Source organism: Gigantopelta aegis, chromosome 8 (genome assembly GCF_016097555.1).
Source record: "Gigantopelta aegis isolate Gae_Host chromosome 8, Gae_host_genome, whole genome shotgun sequence".
Taxonomy (NCBI): Eukaryota; Metazoa; Mollusca; class Gastropoda; order Neomphalida; family Peltospiridae; genus Gigantopelta; species Gigantopelta aegis.
Window position 1 is genome coordinate 23,700,544 of NC_054706.1, and position 24,923 is coordinate 23,725,466.

The 24,923-nt window shown below is 37.1% G+C and overlaps 1 protein-coding gene across 4 annotated transcripts in view; it reads right to left on the bottom strand.

Annotated features, from left to right (window-relative positions):
• Window positions 1–17,959: 17,959 nt before the first annotated feature.
• Window positions 17,960–24,923, bottom strand: part of LOC121379047 (heparan-alpha-glucosaminide N-acetyltransferase-like) — a 55,703-nt gene continuing 48,739 nt past the window's right edge. For 2 of the 4 annotated variants that reach the window (XM_041507493.1, XM_041507491.1), the window contains 4 exons: window positions 24,596–24,666; window positions 23,409–23,521; window positions 20,524–20,741; window positions 17,960–18,165 (listed from right to left, as the gene is read on the bottom strand). In XM_041507493.1, coding sequence (XP_041363427.1) covers window positions 18,160–18,165; window positions 20,524–20,741; window positions 23,409–23,521; window positions 24,596–24,666 — 408 coding nt within the window. In that variant the 3' untranslated portion in view covers window positions 17,960–18,159. The remainder of the gene's footprint in view (window positions 18,166–20,523; window positions 20,742–23,408; window positions 23,522–24,595; window positions 24,667–24,923) is intronic. The other 2 variants (XM_041507492.1, XM_041507494.1) reach the window with 2 other exon arrangements.

Sequence of the window (24,923 nt, forward strand, 5' to 3'; positions counted from 1 at the left end):
GAAATGATATAATATATATATAATAATAATCAACATTCTGTGTAACATTCATTAAATGTTTATCAAATAATCGAAAATATTCACTATATTCACGAGTTGGTAAGAAACGTCAGTTGCACATCAACATTCGAATAACAACAACGAAACAAAACATGTACACTTGAACAAGACAAAAATCGCCAGTCTACAGATACGGGCCAAAGGTTTTCCCTATGGCGACGTCCCTAGTCACCATACTGGCTGAAGTAAACAAACCAAATAAAATCAGTTTAAAAAAGTGCAAATCAAGAACATATGAGTTAGACAGAGCAAAGGCACTGAAAAAGAAACTCAGACTTGACAATAACGAAGCGCTAACCGTAGTAGAAATAATAATAATTAATAAAACTAAAAAAAACTAACGGCGAATGTGTTATTGTTACATTTAACAAGGGAGTCTTTGAACAGGTGCGTTCAGCAATCACTGCCAGATACTGATACTGGCATGGGCTTAAAGATAGCCGAAGACAAAATGTTGAATGACCTGAACATAAAGACAGCTGGGGTTTCGTTGTTCAATATGCCATACAATTGTATGAGAACAATAAATGTGTAAAACTTGTCACAATAACATTGTACAGAACTACAAAGTGATGGTACAAGGGAAATTTCCGCTACAGTGGATATCGGGAGAATTACCCCTCCTAGTCAACATACATGCCAGTTTCTCAAATGTTAATTTAGATTTTCACAACACACTGTTTCCTCTAGATTACTGCATGGGCGGTGATCAAATGCCTGTGGAAGATACCAGTCAGAGTTAAAGTACACGGGGAATAGATCAGTTAGATGTGTTGCCTGTGGAAGATACCAGTCAGAGTTAAAGTACCCGGGGAATAGATCAGTTAGATGTGTTGCCTGTGGAAAGTAACCAGTCAGAGTTAAAGTACCCGGGGAATAGATCAGTTAGATGTGTTGCCTGTGGAAGATACCAGTCAGAGTTAAAGTACCCGGGGAATAGATCAGTTAGATGTGTTGCCTGTGGAAAGTAACCAGTCAGAGTTAAAGTACCCGGGGAATAGATCAGTTAGATGTGTTGCCTGTGGAAGATACCGTTCAGAGTTAAAGTACCCGGGGAATAGATCAGTTAGATGTGTTGCCTGTGGAAGATACCAGTCAGAGTTAAAGTACCCAGGGAATAGATCAGTTAGATGTGTTGCCTGTGGAAGATACCAGTCAGAGTAAAGGTACCCGGGGAATAGATCAGTTAGATGTGTTGCCTGTGGAAGATACCAGTCAGAGTAAAGGTACCCGGGGAATAGATCAGTTAGATGTGTTGCCTGTGGAAGATACCAGTCAGAGTTAAAGTACCCGGGGAATAGATCAGTTAGATGTGTTGCCTGTGGAAGATACCAGTCAGAGTTAAAGTACCCAGGGAATAGATCAGTTAGATTTGTTGCCTGTGGAAGATACCAGTCAGAGTAAAGGTACCCGGGGAATAGATCAGTTAGATGTGTTGCCTGTGGAAGATACCAGTCAGAGTAAAGGTACCCGGGGAATAGATCAGTTAGATGTGTTGCCTGTGGAAGATACCAGTCAGAGTAAAAGTACCCGGGGAATAGATCAGTTAGATGTGTTGCCTGTGGAAGGCACTGACCAGAGGGTAACATTTGATAATGGGAATGTGAATCACATACCAAACTCAACCATATCGTCACCGGCACTGAACGATTGCATTGAAGAGACCATCTTCTCAACCATCCAATCACTTGTGCCGAGGTGTTCCTCAAATATATCAACACATAAAGTACAAACGCCTACACATTTCAAGCGAAATACTAAGGCTAAAAGAACAGCAAACATTTTAAACAACAAAAAGAAATCGCCGGTAAAAAAAGAGAAGATAGCTAGTGTTTCTGCCAGAAATAAATGTTTGGGTATGGCCCATGGAATTGAATGCAACCACAGTTAGCAGGGTATAGGGAGCCTCCCCCAGAAAGAAAATGGGGTTAAGTTTAGGTTTAGGGTTAACAAAATCATATAGTAATGATAAGCGTAATTTTGTCAAAAGGTTAACTTAAAAAAAAATATTTGGGTATGACAGAAACCGTGCTAGCAACAATGACTGTGCGATGTTTGCTTTAAAAGTAGTGGAAAACAGTTTACTAAAAACAGAGGAGCATTTGGAAGAAATAATTCATAGATTTAGGTTTTTGTTTTGATTCGTGCATAAGGCCCCTGGTGACAAACCAATTGTCATTTAAAAAAAAAAAACTCCTTTGCTATCACTAAGCTTAAGAATTTATTTCCTATTCCAAATAATTAATTTAAGCCTTCAAACATGGAACTGTGCAAAACCAACAACCGAACTCTTTGCGCGCGAAGACACACAGAGGAATCAACTGTATATTACCTTAGATTTAATGTATTTTCAACAAAATCCTAATTACGTATACTATCATTTTGTTTGTATTATTTTGACCCCCTAAACGTAATTTCCCAGATGTCAAACATATTTGTTTTTGATTCAACACCACAAAATCAGGTTAAAAGGAATGATGGATACAATCCTATACTAGATCGCACAAAAATAAATAAAAGCAAGGTAAAGAACACGCTATTATCCTTAGATAAACTATATTTTCAACACAATCCTAATTATGTATACTATCATAATGAACACCTAAACGTACTGACCCAGATGTCAAACATATATATATAAAAAAAATCTGAATTCCCACCCCCAAATTAGGTTAAATGTGTTTAGGATATAATCCTAAAAACGAAAACGCTCGCACTGCAATAAGTAACCTAATCATTAAAAAAAAGAAAGAAAAAGAGGGGGTGGGGGTGGGGGGGGGGGGGGGGGGAGGGAGCACTAAACCGTGGAAAGGTACTGTATTCGCTTTTCATATTTACTTATGGTCTGTCCTAGTCTTCATGAACGATGTTATTAATGTTGATATAAAGTGAAGTTAACGCTCTCATTCGGGAGGGTTGGTGGCCCTGAAAAGAGCCTTAGTGTTGTGGATCCGTCGCCAGTGACCTTCCTACCTGCCCTAGAGTATATCTACGGGAGATCGATCTTTTCCATATACTTTAGGATCTTCATGGCGAACGTTCTGCTCTCCCCAACATTCGATGACATGGCCATTCGACCCGTGTTCTGGAATGGTACGAAATTCAGCCTCAAACAGTTTTGTTGGGCAGCCTCTATATTTAGTTCTGTTCTGGGAAGACATCGGCGACGGAACAACGTCCACCTTATTACTTCTCTGGGTTCTACAGCACAGACTCTCGCAACCAACGTAATAAATTGGCAAATTTCCAAGACATCTTGTTGTTTTGAAAAACAAACAAAAATGATGTAATATAATTTAGGATCTTCATGGCGAACGTTTTGCTCTTCCCAACATTCGATGACCTGGCCATTCGGCCCGTGTTTTGGAATGGTATGAAATTCACTCACAAACAGTTTTGTTGGGCAGCCTCTATGTTTAGTTTTGTCCTGGGAAGACACGGGCGACAGAGCAACGTTCACGTTATTACTTCTCTGGGTTGTACAGCACAGACTCTCGCAACCAACGTAATAAATTCGCAACTTTCCAAGACATCTTGTCGTTTTGAAAAACAAACAAAAATGATGTAATATAATTTAGGATCTTCATGGCGAACGATCTGCTCTTCCCAACATTCGATGACCTGGCCATTCGGTCCGTGTTCTGAAATGGTATGAAATTCACTCACAAACAGTTTTGTTGGGCAGCCTCTATGTTTAGTTTTGTCCTGGGAAGACATCGGCGACAGAGCAACGTTCACGTTATTACTTCTCTGGTTCTACGGCATAGAATCTCGCAACCAACGTAATAAATTCGCGAGTTTCCAAGACATCTTGTCGTTTTGAAAAACAAACAAAAATCACGTAATATAATTTAGGATCTTCATGGCGATCGTTTTGCTCTCCCCAACATTCGATGACCTGGCCATTCGGACCATATTCTGGAATGGTATGAAATTCACTCACAAACAGCTTTGTTAGGCAGCCTGTATATTTAGTTCTGTCCTGGAAAGACGTCGGCGGCGGAACAACGTCCACCTTATTACTCCTCTGGGTTCTATAGTACATAAGAGTCTCGCAACCAACGTAATAAATTCGCAAGTTTCCAAGACATCTTGTCGTTTTGAAAAACAAACAAAAATGACGTAATATAATTTAGGATCTTCATGGCGAACGTTTTGCTCTTCCCAACATTCGATGACCTGACCCATTCGGCCCGTGTTCTGGAATGGTATGAAATTCACTCAGAAACAGTTTTGTTGGGCAGCCTCTATGTTTAGTTTTGTCCTGGGAAGACACAGGCGACAGAGCAACGTTCACGTTATTACTTCTCTGGGTTGTACGGCACAGACTCTCGCAACCAACGTAATAAATTCGCAACTTTCCAAGACATCTTGTCATTTTGAAAAACAAACAAAAATGACGTAATATAATTTAGGATCTTCATGGCGAACGTTCTGCTTTCCCCAAAATTCGATGACCTGGCCATTCGGCCCGTGTTCTGGAATGGTATGAAATTCACTCACAAACAGTTTTGTTGGGCAGCCTCTATGTTTATTTCTGTCCTGGGAAGACACCGGCGACGGAACAACGTTCACGTTATTACTTCTCTCGGTTCTACGGCACAGAATCTCGCAACCAACGTAATAAATTCGCAAGTTTCCAAGACATCTTGTCGTTTTGAAAAACAAACAAAAATGACGTAATATAATTTGGGATCTTCATGGCGAACGTTCTCCTTTCCCCAACATTCGATGACATGGCCATTCGGCCCGTGTTCTGGAATGGTATGAAATTCAGTCTCAAACAGTTTTATTGGGCAGCCTCTATATTTAGTTTTGTCCTGGGACGAAACGGCGACGGAACAACGTCCACTTTATTATTCCTCTGGGTTCTACAACACATATAATCTGGCAACCAACGTAATAACAAAAATGACGTAATATAATTTAGGATCTTCATGGCGATCGTTTTGCTCTCCCCAACATTCGATGACCTGGCCATTCGGCCCGTATTCTGGAATTGTATGAAATTCACTCAGTTTTGTTGGGCAGCCTCTATATTTAGTTCTGTCCTGGAAAGACATCGGCGACGGAACAACGTCCACCTTATTACTCCTCTGGGTTCTACAGTACATAAGAGTCTCGCAACCAACGTAATAAATTCGCAATTTTCAAAACATGTTGTCGTTTTGAAAAAGAAAACAAAAATGATGTAATATAATTTGAGATCTTCATGGCGAACGTTCTGCTCTTCCCAACATTCGATGACCTGGCCATTCGGCCCGTGTTCTGGTATCGTATGCAAAATTCAGCCTCAAACAGTTTTGTTGGACAGCCTCTATATTTAGTTCTGTCCTGGGAAGACACCGGCGATGGAACAACGTCCACCTTATTACTCTTCTTGGTTCTACAGCACATAGAATCTGGGAACCAACGTAATACGTTCGCAAATTTCCAAAACATCTTGTTTTGAAAAAGAAACAAAAATGACGTAATATAATTTGGGATCTTCATGGCGAACGTTCTGCTCTCCCCATCATTCAATGACCTGACCACTCGGCCAGTGTTCTGGAATGGTATGAAATTCAGCCTCAAACAATTTTGTTGGGCAGCCTCAATATTTAGTTTTGTCCTGGGACGAAACCGGCGACGGAGCAACATCCACATTATTATTCCTCTGGGTTCTAGAACACATATAATCTCGCAACCAACGTAATAACAAAAATGACTTATTATAATTTAGGATCTTCATGGAGAATGTTCTCCTCTCCCCAACATTCGATGACCTGGCCATTCGGCCCGTGTTCTGGAATGGTATGAAATTCACTCACAGTTTTGTTGGGCAGCCTCTATATTTAGTTCTGTTCTGGGAAGACATCGGCGACGGAACAACGTCCACCTTATTACTTCTCTGGGTTCTACAGCACAGACTCTCGCAACCAACGTAATAAATTGGCAAATTTCCAAGACATCTTGTTGTTTTGAAAAACAAACAAAAATGATGTAATATAATTTAGGATCTTCATGGCGAACGTTTTGCTCTTCCCAACATTCGATGACCTGGCCATTCGGCCCGTGTTTTGGAATTGTATGAAATTCACTCACAAACAGTTTTGTTGGGCAGCCTCTATGTTTAGTTTTGTCCTGGGAAGACACAGGCGACAGAGCAACGTTCACGTTATTACTTCTCTGGGTTGTACGGCACAGACTCTCGCAACCAACGTAATAAATTCGCAACTTTCCAAGACATCTTGTCGTTTTGAAAAACAAACAAAAATGATGTAATATAATTTAGGATCTTCATGGCGAACGATCTGCTCTTCCCAACATTCGATGACCTGGCCATTCGGTCCGTGTTCTGAAATGGTATGAAATTCACTCACAAACAGTTTTGTTGGGCAGCCTCTATGTTTAGTTTTGTCCTGGGAAGACATCGGCGACAGAGCAACGTTCACGTTATTACTTCTCTGGTTCTACGGCATAGAATCTCGCAACCAACGTAATAAATTCGCGAGTTTCCAAGACATCTTGTCGTTTTGAAAAACAAACAAAAATCACGTAATATAATTTAGGATCTTCATGGCGATCGTTTTGCTCTCCCCAACATTCGATGACCTGGCCATTCGGCCCGTGTTCTGGAATGGTATGAAATTCACTCACAGTTTTGTTGGGCAGCCTCTATATTTAGTTCTGTCCTGGGAAGACACCGGCGACGGAACAACGTCCACCTTATTACTCCTCTGTGTTCTACAGCACATAGAATCTCGCAACCAACGTAATACATTCACAAATTTCAAAAACATCTTGTCCTTTTGAAAAACAAACAAAAATGACGTAATATAATTTGGGATTTTCAAGGCGAACGTTTTGCTCTCCCAAACATTCGATGACCTGGCCATTCGGCCCGTGTTCTGAAATGGTACGAAATTCAGCCTGAAACAGTTTTGTTGGGCAGCCTCTATATTTAGTTTTGTCCTGGTAAAACACCGGCATTAATGTTTTTTTAAAATTAACTATCCAGAAAACAATTTCATGTAGGGTTTGATCATACAAATAACAGGTGAAATGGTACTGAATAATAGAGTCTAGGTGGAAAAACCCTGTTTCATATCAATTTTATTATCATTACTGCATGGCTTCAGTGGACTAAATTATTTTTTTCAGTACTCAATGTTCCAAGTACAGTCTGATATTCACTTGTATCTCACAACTTCAACATCTGACACACTGACACTTATTACGTTTTTTTTGTGTTTTTTTTACGAAGGAACAATCATTATGAAACATGAAAAAGTTTGCCTCATCATCTGAATACAGATCTGGCACTTTTCTTATTGTTTCCATTTTGTAATCTGCTTGTCCTGTCCCAACAAGACAATAAATCAGGCTCTGTCCATAAAAAACGCACAAAAAACAAGCATGGAATGGCTTCTAGCTTCAGTCTTTAACGAACCGTACTAGTTCTCTACCTGAAATGCAAAATTCAACTATTATACAAATATATTTATGTAGATAAGCTTAATAAATGTTGCACTTATTTTTAAATTAACAAATAGGAAAGAACAGGATTGTCTGTTTAAAGACGCCTCCGCAGATCCTATGGAATAGGTACTTTAGTACTTAGTATTTGACATATGGTATTTTTGGCACTTGGTCTAGTGAGAGAAAAAAAACAGTGCAGCTATTACACAGCCAAATATCTATCAAATATCCATAAAATAATATTACAATAATATTTGGGTGGAGGGGGTGTTATTGGGTTATTGTTCCTTTTCTTTCCTTATTTATAAATGTTAAAAAAAGTGAAATGACTTGGGCGAACTGGTAACAAGGGCAAAACAACATTATAAAACATGTTATTAAAATATAACATTATATATTTACCACGGCCTTTGTTACACCAGTTGTGGAGCACCGGATAAAATGAAAAAAATAGCCCAATGGACCCATTGCGAAAATCGATCTTAAACCTACCGCACATTAGGTGATTGCCTTACCACTGGGCTATGTCCTAGCCCTATATAACATATTGAGAGGCTTCGCATTACAATTTGATTGTCTTACATTACAATTTGATTGGCTGCACATTACAATTTGATATTCTTGCATTAATTATGCCAAGATTAATTGTAGGATTAATTAATTACATTTGTAATTATTTTTCACAAGTAGACTAGATCTAAATCATGTAAAAGTGGTGAAGAAATGGTATAAGGTCATTTCGCCCTTATTCCCGTTCACCCCGAGTCATTTCGCCCCCATACCGGGTCGTTGCACCCCCATACCGGGTCGTTTCACCTTCTTAACAGGGTCGTTTCGCCCTCATGTTTTTTGTTTTTGTTTTCGTGTTATAAATTTTGATTTTAATTCAATATATGGCATGGTTGTTGTCCTTGTTATTAAAATAATGCGTATTTTGTTATTAAAATGTTTTAGAATAATGCGTGTTTTGTATGGTTTTTAAAAAAGATTTTGTGAGAATATACTCGTTGTGGGTACCTGTGTGCTGGTGGAAGGCTGTGTGCTGGTGGAAGGCTGTGTGTTGGTGGAAGGCTGTGCCTGTGTGCTGGTAGAAGGCTGTGTGTTGGTGGGTGGATGTGTGCTGGTGGAAGGCTGTGTGTTGGTGGAAAGCTGTGTGTTGGTGGAAGGCTGTGTCTGTGTGCTGGTGGAAGGCTGTGTGTTAGGCTGTGTGCTGGTGGAAGGTTGTGTGTTGGTGGAAGGCTGTGCCTGTGTGCTGGTGGAAGGCTGTGTGCTGGTGGAAGGCTGTGTGTTGGTGGAAGGCTGTGCCTGTGTGCTGGTGGAAGGCTGTGTGTTGGTGGAAGGCTGTGTGCTGCTGGTGGAAGGTTGTGTGTTGGTGGAAGGCTGTGCATGTGTGCTGGTGGAAGGATGTGCCTGTGTGCTGGTGGAAGGATGTGTCTGTGTGCTGGTGGATGTGCCTGTGTGCTGGTGGAAGGATGTGTGTTGGTGGAAGGATGTGCCTGTGTGCTGGTGGAAGGCTGTGTGTTGGTGGAAGGCTGTGCCTGTGTGTTGGTAGAAGGCTGTGTGTTGGTGGAAGGCTGTGTGCTGGTGGAAGGCTGTGTGTTGGTGGAAGGCTGTGCCTGTGTGCTGGTGGAAGGCTGTGCCTGTGTGCTGATGGGAGGCTGTGTGTTGGTAGAAGGCTGTGCCTGATGACCAGATGATGAATTAGCTGTCCCATTCCCTGAGGTGGATGGATGAACATCAAATGAATTGTCATTCTGTGTCCTTTAAAATGCAGTGGGATCCAATGAGCCACCTGCCCATCAGACCCCAAAGTGGCTCATCGGACACCACAGAAAATGGCTCATTGGTCCCCAACACCACTTTCATTATGTTAGCCAAGTATACCAGAGAACCGCATGGCTGATCGACTAAAACTGTATTTAGAAGTCAAGAGAGATTATTACCCCCCCCCCCCCCAAAAAAAAACCACCCCAAAAAAACAAAAAACCCACACAAACCTTTACAAGATCTGTGAAATATGTATTATCATCTCAATATTAAACTGCAACCAAAACACACAAAAACATTACTCAAGGTAGTCACAAACTTCTTTTTGTAACTGGTTTGTTGATCGTCTGCTCCAAAGCTCTCTAAACAATAAGGGTGAAGGTCACATATATAGTAGTTGCATTGACAGTGGGTAGATGTCACCACTGTTGTGCAGTCAGTAGTTATATGGGGTGGCTCATCGGTCCCCCGTTTGCCCTACACATTATATACATGTACATGAAAATGGTTCATTGTGGCACTTTCCAGTTTCGTGAAATCGAGCTATTCATAACTGTATACGAGAAGATTCATTAGACACTATTTGCTTTCTGTAGTTGTCGATCCAAACTAAATTTAAAAAAAAGACCAAAAAAAGAAAAGAAAAGAAGACTATCTCGTCAAAACTGGCTCACACATTCATTCATCTTTTTTTTTTTTTTTTTACATCTATCACCCTCTGCCTATCATTCTCATTATCTTAATATAAAAAAAACACTTTCCAATTTCTCCTACGATTTCAATCTGTTTCGACCATTTCTGCCAGTTTCCTCCGACTTTGTCTTTTGAGCTGTCCACACCATCGACTATCTGTCTCAACGTTCTCCACGGGTGCAGTCTCTGTGCATTTCCCTGCACCCACCTGGCATCCTCGTCCTCTGCCGCTAATAAAGCTGTTCTGACCCACGGCCCTAACGACCGCCGGTAGTAGGTGGTTACAATTGCCTCTTAACAATGCCAGAAGTAACTACTCAACACACCCCGAAGTGATCAGACTAAGCCCACAGCTAAAAGCTGATGGAGAATGGCAGATGTGTGACAGAGATTGCCACAAGAGACAAGCACCGGTCACGGTTGGAAAGACAAGGACTGGGATGTGGAGGTGGACAGCGAAAGAAGTTGAAAGATCGGAGGAGTTGCCAGATCGGGAAGAAATGAGATGGAATTCAAAGGAGAGAAAGGAAAGGGGGCAGTGGGATTTAAAAAGAAAAGAAAAGACGGCTGTTTGCGGTATAGGCCTGAACTGAACGTAACATAGGCCCTAGACCCTATCGATGTCTGTTCTTGTTACGGCCAGTTTTGGATTACGTTAAAGGAAGGGACAATTAAGGCATGTGGCCTGGTATGCATAGTCAACGATATATAATGCACATTACTGCTTAATATCAACAATTAAGGCATTTGGCCTGGTATGCATAGTCAACGATATATAATGCACATTATTGCTTAATATCAACAAGTATAATCATATAGTTAATTAATAAAACGCTTAAATGTGATGGCTATTATATATAATGGGCGCAGCCATTTTGTACCATCCCAGTGAATACGCCCTCTGGCAAGCTGGTGGCTACGTCTGGAATTAGTCTTCGAACTGAAAAAACAAAACATATCTGATTTTTGCGGATACATCGCAATGTTCTGTAATAATATCCATCCCAGTAAGCCAGCATCAAGTATATATTATTTTTCAATACAAAATAAACCACCATTATCAAAGTGTTGAAATAACTGTATTATGTTTTGTACATAAATTAACCCACGTACTGAAATAATAATCGGAGTGTTTTCTTGGTTAATTTATTTTTTTCTTTCCGTGGCATTTTTTCTTTGGATTTTTTTAAAGAGTAAAATACTAGAACTCCATTTAATTCTAATGATGCAAACTGAAATATATTTAGTTAAATAGTTTATAATACTATCAAATAATTTATGTTGTTTTACAAGTCAGGTTGATGAAAGCGAAGTGCCTTGTCGTAAATTAGAGCGTAATTTGTTTACACTGTGCATAGAGGAGTTGGACGGAGCTGATGCCACTTCGCCCCAAGCTATACCACCGGACGTCACAAAAACGAAACAAAATGGCTGCCCTCAGCAGGAATAATCATGTTTTTTTATTAACTCTAAAATTACGCGTTTTTCATTTGTTAAAGTGTCGGTATGTGTTGGTGGTCTGGGTATGCATCTTTCCAACACATAAGGCTCTTATTTGAGTTGACTGTCCCTTTAAATCTTGTTGCTTGTTAGGCGACTATTACGGCAAAATTATGTGTAAAATTATTTTTATATACCTAATTTTACATACTACTACCCCAATAAGGGTGAAACGACTCATGATGGAGGGCGAAATGACCTGGGGGCGAATGGGAATAAGGGCGAAATGACTCGGGGGGCGACCGGGAATAAGGGCCAAACTAAAAAATGTCTTTCTGGCAGAAACATTGTTGTTGATGGCTATCCTAGTGTTTGTAATGGCACAAAATTAATTTTTCATCATCCTGAAACAAACCCCCCACATATCTCCGAGAAGTAAAGATTATGGAGATGAGCTCTAGCCCGTTTTTAAGAAGGTATTAATCGTGTCAACATCACAGACTCTTCCTTAATACTTTACCTATATGTGTACATGCCAGTTTACCAATTCTATATGCCTCGTTACAACAATACATGCATTTAATGATTTAATTGGCAAAAAGACTACTTGTTTTCTATTTCCCCGTTTACCTCACCCCACCACCACCACCTGCAGAGATTGTCGAAATGACCTTTAATACCATACTTAATAAAATTATCCAGCATGTAAGATCAAATTCAATCTACTTTGTTCTTTGTCAAAATTATTTTATGCAAAAAGTTTTTTTTTTTTTTTTTAAATTGAAAGAAAGCAAAAGGAGCAGAAATCAACACAAGAGAAAGTTTATTTTGTATAATTAGAGCACATTGATTAAATAAATCATCGGTTATTGGAGGTCAGACATTTGGTAATTCTGACACATGGTCTTCAGTGGAAACCTGCAAAAATTGTCCATTAGCAGCAAGGAATCTTTTATATGCATTTTCCTGCAGAGAGGACAGCTGGCAGTGTTTAGCCTTTGATATACCAGTCATATGGCATTGCATGGAACAATCTAATTAAAATTAGCTCTACTGGTCTACCAGTAGATCTAACAGCATTGTGTGGACTCCTATGTCCAGGTGACATTTCATCTATAAATAACAATTTAAATATCGACCAATTACACTTCGCCTTTTATAACGTTATTCGGGAGCATACAAATTCTAAAAATATCAGGCGAGACTATTTTATGCAATAGGCGAACTTGTTAAGTCCATTTCAACATTAAAAAAACAGGGGGAAAAGTGCAATAATAAACTCTGGATTGTATACTAGTATAAACAGATTTTATGGTTATACCATCACGTTTTAGGTTTTTTTCGTCTTAAACATAAATTTTATACTGAAACTGGTTTCCGGCATACTTCGTAATTCACCCAAATCATTTCGTATACCCTCCGCATAATCCCGAATGTTTTCAAATTCTTTTCAAATCACTGGCATGATTTTGCAAGTAAGGTTTTGATTGGTCAAATGAACAGTCAACAGGGTGCTGTTAGATCTACAGGTAATAGTAATTAACCTGTGGAGCTAATTTTAATTAGATTGTGCATGGAATGGAAAAAACCCAACGGGTCCACTCTACCAACCGAGCTAAATCCTGCTCAAGAAAGATAGTTAAAAGTTTGCTTTGTTTAACGACACACTCAACACATTTTATTTACAGTTATATGTAGTCAGTTACTTGGACCACACAGATATAGAGAGAGGAAACCCGCTGTTGCAACTTCATGCGCTACTCTTTAACGACACCAATAGAGCACATTTATTTACTAATCATCGGCTATATGAGATCAAACATTTGGAAATTTTGACATATGGTCAACCCACTAAATTTTTTTCCATTAGTAGCATGGATCTTTTATATGCACCATCCCATAGCACATACCACAGCCTATGATGTACCAGACATGGTGCACTGGCTGGAGTGAGAAATAGCCCAATCAAGTGAGTGCTATATCACTGGGCTACATATAATTCCCTAGAAAGATAGAAACAAGAAAACAGAATCTGCATTCAGACAAAAAACAACAAAAAACCCAACACAAATAACAAGCAAAACGTTTTTTTTTTTTTTTTTTTTTATAGGCTCTTTCTGAATTTGCCTCCTGAATTTTATTGTTCAACAGCTTAGGAAAGGACCTTAGTTTCTTAATTAATGTCATATATGTAATAAAAAGTTATATATTAAAAAAAATAGTTTTCAGTGAAAAATGCCAACACTGTTTATGATATTTATTACAAGCAAAATCACACAAATTTATGAAACTGTAGTCGCTGTTGTAGTTTATGTTGCATTAGTAAAAGATTAAAAGTCATATTTCATGTCCGTGGTTTTTGGCATGTTGTGGGTGCAGTGTGAGTGCAGAATGCACAATGAAGGCATAAAAAAAGAAAAAGAAAAAACGAAGCAAAAACAAAAAAGCACTCTGTTAGTGTAATAGCAGTGTTTTTAAGAGATTAGATAAACTTTATTGCATATAAACATTTTACATATATGAGCCAAACATCATAAACTGCGCATGGAAAATGAATCTTGAGCATCAGAAAACAAGATTGCATACTGTCTGTTCAGGACAGCAGTTTGTGATTAGTAAGAGAGAAATCAGACAAGAATAAAACAAGTCTAGTATGACAGAATACATGTACAAAGAGAACTTATGAATGGATGAATGAAAATTGAAAGTATGATTGACAAACTCATTTGGCGTCAAGAAAAAGTAAGCAAATTAACGTTATCACCACAAACTAATTATTATGGATCTACTGGATTAAAAAGGCCTCTCCTGTTTTTACAGCCATTGTAAAATGTGTCCAGCAAAATTAGTCCAAGATGGATGAAGAATATTGGGTCCGCCTTGGACTATGGCAAAATAAAAACTCTTTAACTTGTAAGTCTTCTTCTCTTCTTCTTTTCGTTTCTTCTTGTAATGATATCACGGGGAGATGTTTGCTGCCAGGATGAATCTCACAGTGACACGGAGGGATTCATGGTCTCCATAAAGTTTTTCTTCTGTGTTTTTCGGTGTTGGCCAGTGAGCATCTCTGAGTTGGCTGTGTTGTTGGCAGTATTGTAGGATGTGTTCAACTTGTAAGTAAAATGACATATTACATTCTTGTTTAGATTACCCACTTGTTCATGGTGGTTCTGGTGTAGTAGTTCAAACCAAGATTTTATATACACATCATTTTGTATGCGTGCATAAATACGTATAATTTTGTATGCATGAAAAAAAGAGAGTAAAATAAAGTTTAACTTACTACAAAGGTATGCAGTAGATCAAACTAGAGTTGGTACACATAAATACACAAATCTGTACACATGAAAAAATATAAAGGACAAGTAATATGCAGTTTAACTTACTACAAACATAGTGGCTCAAACTAAATTATATACGCATAAATTCACATTAAAAACTAAATATGGAAAGTAATGAGCAGTTTGATCTCCTACATTAGTGCTGCATTCGAGTGTGCTTGTAAGTATATCGACCAACTTCCAACATGAAAATGAGACCAAAATGCATTGGAGCTCGTATTTGTAACTTGTAAACTCTGAAAATAATGCTGCCCTAATAACCTTCACCTTTTGAATTTAAAAAGAAAAATGGTGTTAACATTTTTCTCTCAACTTCGTTTTGATAAAAAAAAAAAGCATTCATAATTGTACTTGCAAATATGATGTCATTAAAAAAGTACAAACCATTTCAAACATTTGAGTTGTTGAACTAGCAAAATTTAATTAAGGGTGTAGCCAAATTGTTCTTAAAAGTTTATTACTAATTTTTAAAGATTCATCATTTTATTAGTAAAAACATATACATGTGTATTTGTCATTGACTACTTTGTTGTGGACTCGAACCTACTTCCTTACAAATGCACCCCAGTGCAAACAACTTCTACTTACAGAGTTCACAACTGAAATATAGAATATCATGTTACATTTTTTATTTCGTGGTTATTTGGCAAGGTTTAGACAACAGGTGAGCTTCAGCACCATTATCGAACCTGAGCCAAATAACCACCATATCAAAAGCAGTAACCTAATTTTTTATTTTTTTTTAATAATGCAACACCTTTCAAGCAATATTTTAAACTTTTTTTCTGTGAAAATAAACACAAGTTTAGCTATGACTGAAGGAAGATCTACCAGTATGTCACTGGTTGCTAGTGACTGCAACATTTGACCTTTTTTTCACTAGCCATCGGGCATGGTAATACATGTAGTAGTTATTTACTAGCCCAACATTGAATATCACTAGCCATGGGGTGGGACTACCAAAATCTAGAAGCCCTGCCTATAGTGGCCTGATAACACAGCAACGCCAAAGTTATCATGCTAGCAATGAAGATGCTATTAGGCATGAACACTTTGAATGATCAGATAGTGGTTATTGGGTCACAGGACGTATGGTTGCATAATAAATATCAATTTCTAAGCACATGCAAATGCAGCATACACGTTGGATGACCAGCAACACAGTGGATAAAATCATGGTTTAAGCTGCACACATTATATATAAATTCAGTCAACAAATTTGTAGCCAAATTCAAATTGCAATTGGTCCAACACAATTAAAGCTCAATAAAGAAATCTATTTAACCAATTGATCATGGGTACATACATGTATGTGAATGTATCCTTTTCTAATTTATCTGACTGATCATGGGTATGCATGTGAATGTATCCTTTTCTAATTTATCTGATTGATCATGGGTATGCATGTGAATGTATCCTTTTCTAATTTATCTGACTGATCATGGGTATGCATGTGAATGTATCCTTTTCTAATTTATCTGACTGATCATGGGTATGCATGTGAATGTATCCTTTTCTAATTTATCTGACTGATCATGGGTATGCATGTGAATGTATCCTTTTCTAATTTATCTGACTGATCATGGGTATGCATGTGAATGTATCCTTTTCTAATTTATCAAAGGCCAACATATTAAGGTAAAAGCAAGGTGTTACAACTGCCAAAATATGATGTCAGTAAGAAAAACTTTGTAGATTTGTATGAACTACTGAGTATTAATACATGTACATGTATGTGACAGCAAATATGCAAATAAAATATGCTGAGAGAAAGAAACAAAGGAGCATGTGACATTGCAGACTACATTTCAGTCACTATTAGCATTTGTAATGTCTGTACAAAGCAGGGGGGGGGGGGGGTGCGGCTGTGGGGGCTGGGTGGGCCCCCTCAATGATTCTGCATCAAAAATATTATTGGTAGTAAATCTTAAGGCAGAGATGAATTTGATTTGTAGAATGCAGGAAATTGCATTTCAGGACATCGAGTTTTCAAATGTTTACAGGGAACCTACCCCCGAACCCCTCTAGAAACTTTGCTTTGTGCCCTCGATCTCAGCCCGCGCCCACAATGTCTACTTCCTTCAAAGATGTAATGTGGGATTGTATGTCTGATGGGGCAGGATGTAGCCCAGTGGTACAGCGCTCGCCTGATGCGCGATCGATCCCTGTCGGTGGGCCCATTGGGCTATTTCTCGTTCCAGCCAGTGCTCCACAAATGGTGTAACAAAGGCCGTGGTATGTACTATCCTAGCTGTGGGATGGTGCATATAAAAGATCCCTTGCTGCTAATCGGAAAGAATAACCCATGAAGTGGCGACAGCGGGTTTCCTCTCCTTACACATATGTCTGATGCCATACAACTGTAAATAAAATGTATTGAATACACCATTAAATAAAACATTTCTCTCTTTTTTTTTCATTCTTTCCTGTTAGTGTTGGTATGATCCCTCATTTCTTTCCATCAGCATAAATAGTGAGATATTTACAAACTAAGTTTATAACGGTGAAATAAATTTGTAAAATTTAATATTTTCTTAAAACATTTTTTTTTGTTCTGTAATTCTCAGTGATGCTAAAATCATCCTAATTTGTTAGCAAATCAATACATTACATAATGATAAAATAGTAACATCTCGTCAATGAAATAGTATACAATTCGTACATCAAAAAGTAATTTCTATAAGCTAATTTTATCTTATAGTAATAACGTTTTTATAACCATGTCAAATAATATATTTTATTCAACTTACATGTGCATGTACATTGTACTGTTGCTTGAATAGTGAAAATCACCCAATCAAAACTCGCCATGAATTTCATTAGCTGATCAAACAGTGAAACAATTCAAAGACAACATGCCAGTGTTACACACTGATCAAATGGAAAAACAAAGAAATCTCTAAAAAAATCAAGATTTTTTTTAAACTCCTCAAATGGTAAAATAAATATTCTTTGTAAATTCTTCTTAAATTATCTTCGTTGCATGATCAAACAGTAAAAAACCCACAAAGAAATCTCATTTTTTACCACCAGTGATCAAAACCAATTTGTCAATTCTGTGTTCACACTGATCAAACAGATATCATCCATTAAAAACTCTTGAAAAATCTCCACATCAAAAATGTTAATTTAATATAAAATTGCACCAAAAAATCCACCTCTTTGACGAATGATCAAATGATTAAAATCACATACTGTCCAGACAAAAATCTTTTATTTTATACTGATCACACAGTAATATAAATTTGTTTACAGTCTAAATAGATTGCTATACAGAACCAGAGAAATGTTCCCCAGATGCTGAGAGCTAACTGTTCTGGATGGTGATTAGCTACCTTGACGTGAAATGGAAAAAATTTCGTAAAAACTTCATGTCCTACATAAAGAACAATAGGATTCAGTCCTGAAAAAAAAAAAGAAGAATAAAACAGCATATTTATATATATTTATATATAATTATGTAAAATTCTGAAAACCCCCACAAAAAATGTTAAATGTTATTAACTGAAATAATACTACATATTATATACTCAACAACGAAAGTTTAGCTAATGTTAAAAGAAATGGCATAACATTTATAAATTAACCTATTTTTATTAATTAGTATTCACATCTGAAATGTTTACCATTTACAAACAACATAAACTCATCAACCTTTGCCTTAACACAGTAGGACCTGGTTTTCTTTTAAGTTTATTCAACCATGGCAAATTTAGACGTCGTAAAAGATATTTGCTAAACTTTCGTTGTTGAGTATACATAGGCGTCGGAAGATATGGGGTGGCCTTTATTAAATGTGAGTTCATATTGTGGCCCCCAAGTCATGGCGTTTCTCTCTCACGCCTATGTTAATAAAAAGATTGGATTTAAAATATTGAAGCACTGTAATTGCTGTATTATCTTTGAAAACTCTTGACAAACAATTTAATGCAGCACATACCACAGCCCTTGAAATACTTACCAGTTGTGGGACACTGGTTGGGATGGGAAAAACACTACTGACTGAACTAGATCCCATCCCAGAAAACGTTTCAAAGAAAGTTTTTTTTTTTTAATGACACGACTAGATCACAGAGTAATTCTGACACGTAGTCATCAGAGGAAACCCACTACATTTTTCCATTAGCAGCAAGGGATCCTTCATATACACTTTCCCACAGACAGGAAAGCACAGAAAAGCCTTTGACCAGTTGTGGTGCACTGGTCGGAATGAAACCCAATCAGCTGAATGGATCCACTGAGGTGGTTCGATCCTGTGATGCAAGCACCTCAAGCGAGCACTCAACCGATTGAGCTAAAATCCCGCCCCCCAAAAACTTTTCCAGGTCTTGAAAATATGGAACACTGCGAGCAGATCATCTATAGTTGGTATTAACAAGGGTTGAGAATGGCTGGCAGCAGGATAACGAAGTAGGATACTGCTATTAGGGTAGGGGCCTGATTGGGGTGGGGAGATGGTTGGAAATTATTCTGTGGGTGGCAAGTATTTAAAACCAAATGCATCATAAATCCACAACATATAATACTTCAAAAACATGTAGCCCTTATTGTCATGCTGTGAACACACCAGATGATATACAATGTTAAAATGAGTACAGTAAAACCTGCTTAAAATGCCACCTCTGTTAAGCAAATATCTATCTTAAGAGAACTCCATTTTTAAGACGACCAATTCTCCCCAAGTCATGTATTACTAGTAGTAAGTAGTGATCCATCTTATAAGACCACCTGTCATTAACTGGCATATTCTGTTTGTACCTTAAGCAGCTTTTTAACCAGATCTAACTGCAGTGTAAAACATGCAAAACAACATGCAAAACGACATGCAAAATTAAAGATACATGTTCCAATTCGGGCTGTATAATAGTTTTATGAGAGATAAATCTACAAATTAATGCTATTACTATCTACAATGGGTTAAATGTTACTGTGTAAATGTTAAATGTTACTGTAATACTATCTACAATGGGTTAAGTTAAATGTTACTGTATAAACTTACAATTGACATATACATGGTTATTGCACACATTCAATGTTTTAACCGATAGTCAACAGTCGAAGGCCTAGCTATCTGCCGTCGATCAAAATGTGCAATAATCATGCATAAGCTTATAAAGTATCTGACTTGTACCACATCCCTAAGTGATGTGGCGTGACATGATAATGACATTTGGCTCAGTGAGTTATAGGTTTTACAAAGTGTGCAGTTGTCAATGGCAACACAAAGTCTTTCTTGGATCAGGCTTCTGGTTATCCAGAGACAGGACCCGGGACAGACATGCTTGAAACCTTAATGGTATAGGAGCATGTTAAAATATATTGCACTAGGGCAAAACAAAACCCATAAGTGATATATATAAATACAACTTGAAATATTACTTCTACACATTACATTATTATGATATTGGATGTTTTAATGTGTGCTGTAGCTGAGAACTCTTATATTAAAAAAAAAAAAAAAAAAAATTAAAACTGTGACAGTAACAAATTATCCCTTTTGAAACATCAATGAAATGGTTGCCCAAACTAGATTATGTTCCTTTAATAATTGTTAAAGATAAAGAAGTTGATGTAATTAACACACAGAGACAGATACAGACAGGGAACATTTTGTTCAAAATCACACCGCAAGTTTCAGAGATCACTACGCAGTTTCGAAACATTAAACAATCGTTGCTAATAGATTTTTAATTGACTAGAAAAATCGCTAATCAGAATTTTTTAAACAAAATGTTCCCTGGCAGAGAGGGATAGACACTACCTGACATACCATGGCAAGAAAGCATGCAGGCCGTTGCACAGCTAGATGCTGATGTACATGCCGATGATGTGCATCCTGTAGGTGACGAGGCACCAGAACGCCGGCCCCCACAGGTCCTTCAGCAGCAACATGCTGTGATTGCTTCGCCACCCACACCGCGATCGGGAAGTACGAGCTAAACACGTCGTGTCCCACGTACATAAAGATAGAGTTCATGCCTGGCAGAAAGCAGACGACACACAGATAGATAAAACTAGGCCAGCCTTAAAGAAACCTTTCTTTTCACCTACAATATCTATACACCACACAAAATAATTCTTAAATACCAACAATTTATTTTTTATTTTAAAACAAAAAATGGTCTTCGAAACATTAAAAAAAACCTCCCCAAAAGCATTTACCGTAACAGCATTCCATTCCTTTGCTGATCATAACTAGTGTAAAAGGAGTTCGACTGTCCCAAAAATCTATATATTTGGTCAGTGACTGAAAATACAGAATATTTTCTAATCGTCATGTACCTTGTAATTATATTTAGTAATTGCAAGATAGTTAGACACTGTCCTCATTTTACTGCTGTTGTAACGTTTCTGACCAACAGAGAATTTCTAATGACTAAAATCACATATGATATGTACTTTCTTGTTTAGAATATCCAGGGCTTCTAGATTATGGTAGCCCCATTCCCATGGCTAGTGATATTCAATGTTGGGCTAGTAAATAACTACCATTGCCATGCCCAACGGGTAGTGATTTTTTTGGCCAAATGTTGCAGTTAAATCTATTTTGTAACTATGAATATCTTGCCCCCAGCCCAATCCTCCAATGTTTTTATTTTTAAGCTCTATCTCCCTCTTTAGGTGACATATCTGATTATTACTAATTATTTCATAAAATTGTATTAACTTAAAGTAAAGTGGGCTAGTGAATTTTTAATCGTGGCTAGTAAATTAAAAAAAAATCACCGATCCCATGGCTAGTGGAGTTTACAAAAATTCTAGAAGCCCTGATATCGGTGTCTATATACACACAGTGTTTCTGATAGCTTCAATATTTCTAGAAGCTGTGGCTAGAGTTTTCTTCCCAATAATTTCATATATATGAAGATATGTATATTAAAAAGTAAAAGTAAATTTTAGCTACTACAGACATTAAGGATGACCACAAACACATTGAATATACATGTATACACTATCGATATTCTAAACAAGAAATATATTTAACATGAAACTTTAGTTGTTAAAAATGCTCTGTTAGTCAGAAACATCTTACAATGGCATTAAACTCAGGAATGTCCCTTTAATTGAATGTTTTTATAAATATAACATCAAAAATTAATATTATTATAACTGATCGTGTAACAGCGGAATTGATTTCAACCTTCTTTGTTTTTTAAATGTGCACTCTCACCCTCATTAATTTTAGTTCATTCCATGAGATGATCTCATTAAAGAAAATAATTTTATTTTATTTAAGGCTGGCCCCATAAAATCAAGAAAAGAAAAAAAGGACATAAAAACCAAATGATACAAGCTACATGTAGTTCATGCATGGCAGAATGCAGAAAGAAATAACAATATAAAGAAGAAGGAAAAACACAGTTAGTGATGATGTTCTAGACACTTGCCAAACAAATATAGTAAAAAAGTAAAGTTTGTTTAATTTAACGACGCCACTAGAGCACATTGATTTTTTTATCTTATCATCGGCTATTGGACGTCAAACATATGGTCATTCTGACACTGTTTTTAGAGGAAACCTGCTGTTGCCACATAGGCTACTCTTTTTACGACAGGCAGCAAGGGATCTTTTATTTGCGCTTCCCACAGGCAGGATAGCACAAACCATGGCCTTTGTTGAACCAGTTATGGATCACTGGTCGGTGCAAGTGGTTTACACCTACCCACTGAGCCTTGCGGTTCAAGCACACTGTCCTGGGCACACACCTCAGCTATCTGCATTGTTTGTCCAAGACAGTGAGTTAAGTTAATTGTTAGTGGTTAGTGAGAGAGAATAGGATGTAGTGGTCTTACACTTACCCATTGAGTCATTAAAACTTGCTCTGGGTGGGAGCTGGTATGGGGCTACAAACCCTGTACCTACCAGCCTTATGTCTGATGGCTTAACTACGATGCCACCGAGGCCAGTGAAAACTGACTTAAGATTTCATTTAGATTTAAATGTGTGAAGTCAAAATAAGAATGGCAAGTTGGCAGGATATTAGTTATTAGATTTTACGCCTAATTACTACACACGAAGACATGCAAAAATACCACACAACAAGCAATATTCTAATTACACACAGCAGAACAATGTAAACTTTTGTTTAGTTACATCATTCTTCCATTGCAAAAATGTTAAGTAAACATTGTGTAACAGAGTAGTCATAATTGAACATAAATAATAAATATAAACTTATATCTTGTGTATCAAGAACAAAGCCCATAAATTAAATCAATAAATGTATTATTAGTACTACGTATTTATTAACTTTTAATAATGTACACTAAACATTCAGTACATACACTTGAATGCTTTCAAAAAGTAGACATGAAGAAAATACAATAAAAATAAAATAATATATATATATATATATAAAAAAAAAATTAAAATGTATAGTATTATGTAAATGTACTTTAAGACTTAGTAACAATAAAGAAAGACATGTTATTACTTCCTTGCCATAAAAAACCCTGTGCTTTGTATTAATACCATCATACATGTACAAATCAAATGACAAATAACATCAAAACTAAATTTCCAAAAATCAAGTTGCTATAAAAATAATAGAATGCTCCCCTGTAGCTAATAGACTAACATTTCTGTATGTTCCTCTACACTAAACAGACTATGGCTAACTTCTATAGAAGCACTAAACTATTTACCTGGATAGTAAAATGGAGCTCCAGTCCAGATTTTCCACACATCGATGAGAAGATAGCAAATCATAAGGAGAATGAAGGCAAAGCTGGACAGTATGAGCACAAAAGAAAGTGACCTGGAAATGAAACAAACTCAATTATTACCCATATGGGCAGAGAGAAGTGGGGAAAGAAAAATGATCTTTCCCTAGGAAAAGAAAAAACCCATTTCTTCCACTAGATACATTCTGACGTCATAATCAGTGCTTCACTATAGGCTTTGACATCACGACTGTTAGGCAACAACAAACAATCATAAATATGTTCTGTCCATGTCAAGAAACTAACTTGTGTCTTCAGTGATACATACATCACAGCTATGATACAACACTGTCTTGTTCTCAACTTGCAAACTTGTTTTTAATAACAGTATCATTTCAAAATGTTCCATAAAATGATAAAGATTGATAATGGGTAATCAACAGAATACCCAACTCGTGAATAAATACTGTCAACATCAATTCACTCGTGCAAGATAAATGGTATTGCCGAGTAGTGAGTTCAGTATTCTCCAAGTACTTGATCAATCTGTGATTTGGCTATACTACATTGATGGACAATGTTTTACTTGTTACAAATTCTGAAGTTAAAGTTAAAATCTGTTTTTGTTTAACGATACCACTAGAGCACATTGATTTATTAATCATCTGCTATTGGATGTCAAATATTTGGTAATTCTGACATACTGTTTTAGAGAGGAAGCCCACTTAAAGTTAAAATCTGTTTTTGTTTAACGATACCACTCGAGCACATTGATTTATTAATCATCTGCTATTGGATGTCAAATATTTGGTAATTTTGACATATTGTCTTAGAGAGAAAACCCGCTTAATTTTTTTCCATTATCAAGGGATCTTTTACATACACCATGCCACAGACAGGATAGCACATACCATGATCTTTGATACATGTATATCAATCATGGTACACTGTCTAGAATGAGAAATATACAGATTCAGAGTGTGTGAATCCTCAACCGTGGGTCACCATTATTTTAAAGCAAATTTTAGTTTTTACTCAAACCAATGTCATGTGTTTTGTACAGTGAAACCCCTCGTACCTGGATCTTCTATAAACCGGAATTCCCTCAAAAGACTTATGATCATCCAAATTTTAATTAAATCTTTTACTTTAATATAAATGAATCTAACCACAAATTCTTGCATGCAGGAATCCATCCTTCGTTTTGTGTTCCCTTGGTCAGTATTAGTCCCAAGATGCCCTGAAAAAAATAATAATTTGGAAGCAACTTTATACATGTTTATAATATATACATGTGGCTGTTGAAATAGTAAAACGGTTTACTACTCAATGACTGTAGATGAAAGCAACGACTATAGTTCATCCCATCCTACTACAAAACTGTTTTTTGTAAATAATTTCAGTTTGGGTTCATGTAAAAAGAAAAGTAAAAGTGTTTTGGAAATAACAAACAAATATGATTTTTGTGTACAATTTAGAAAACAATCGACTCAGAAA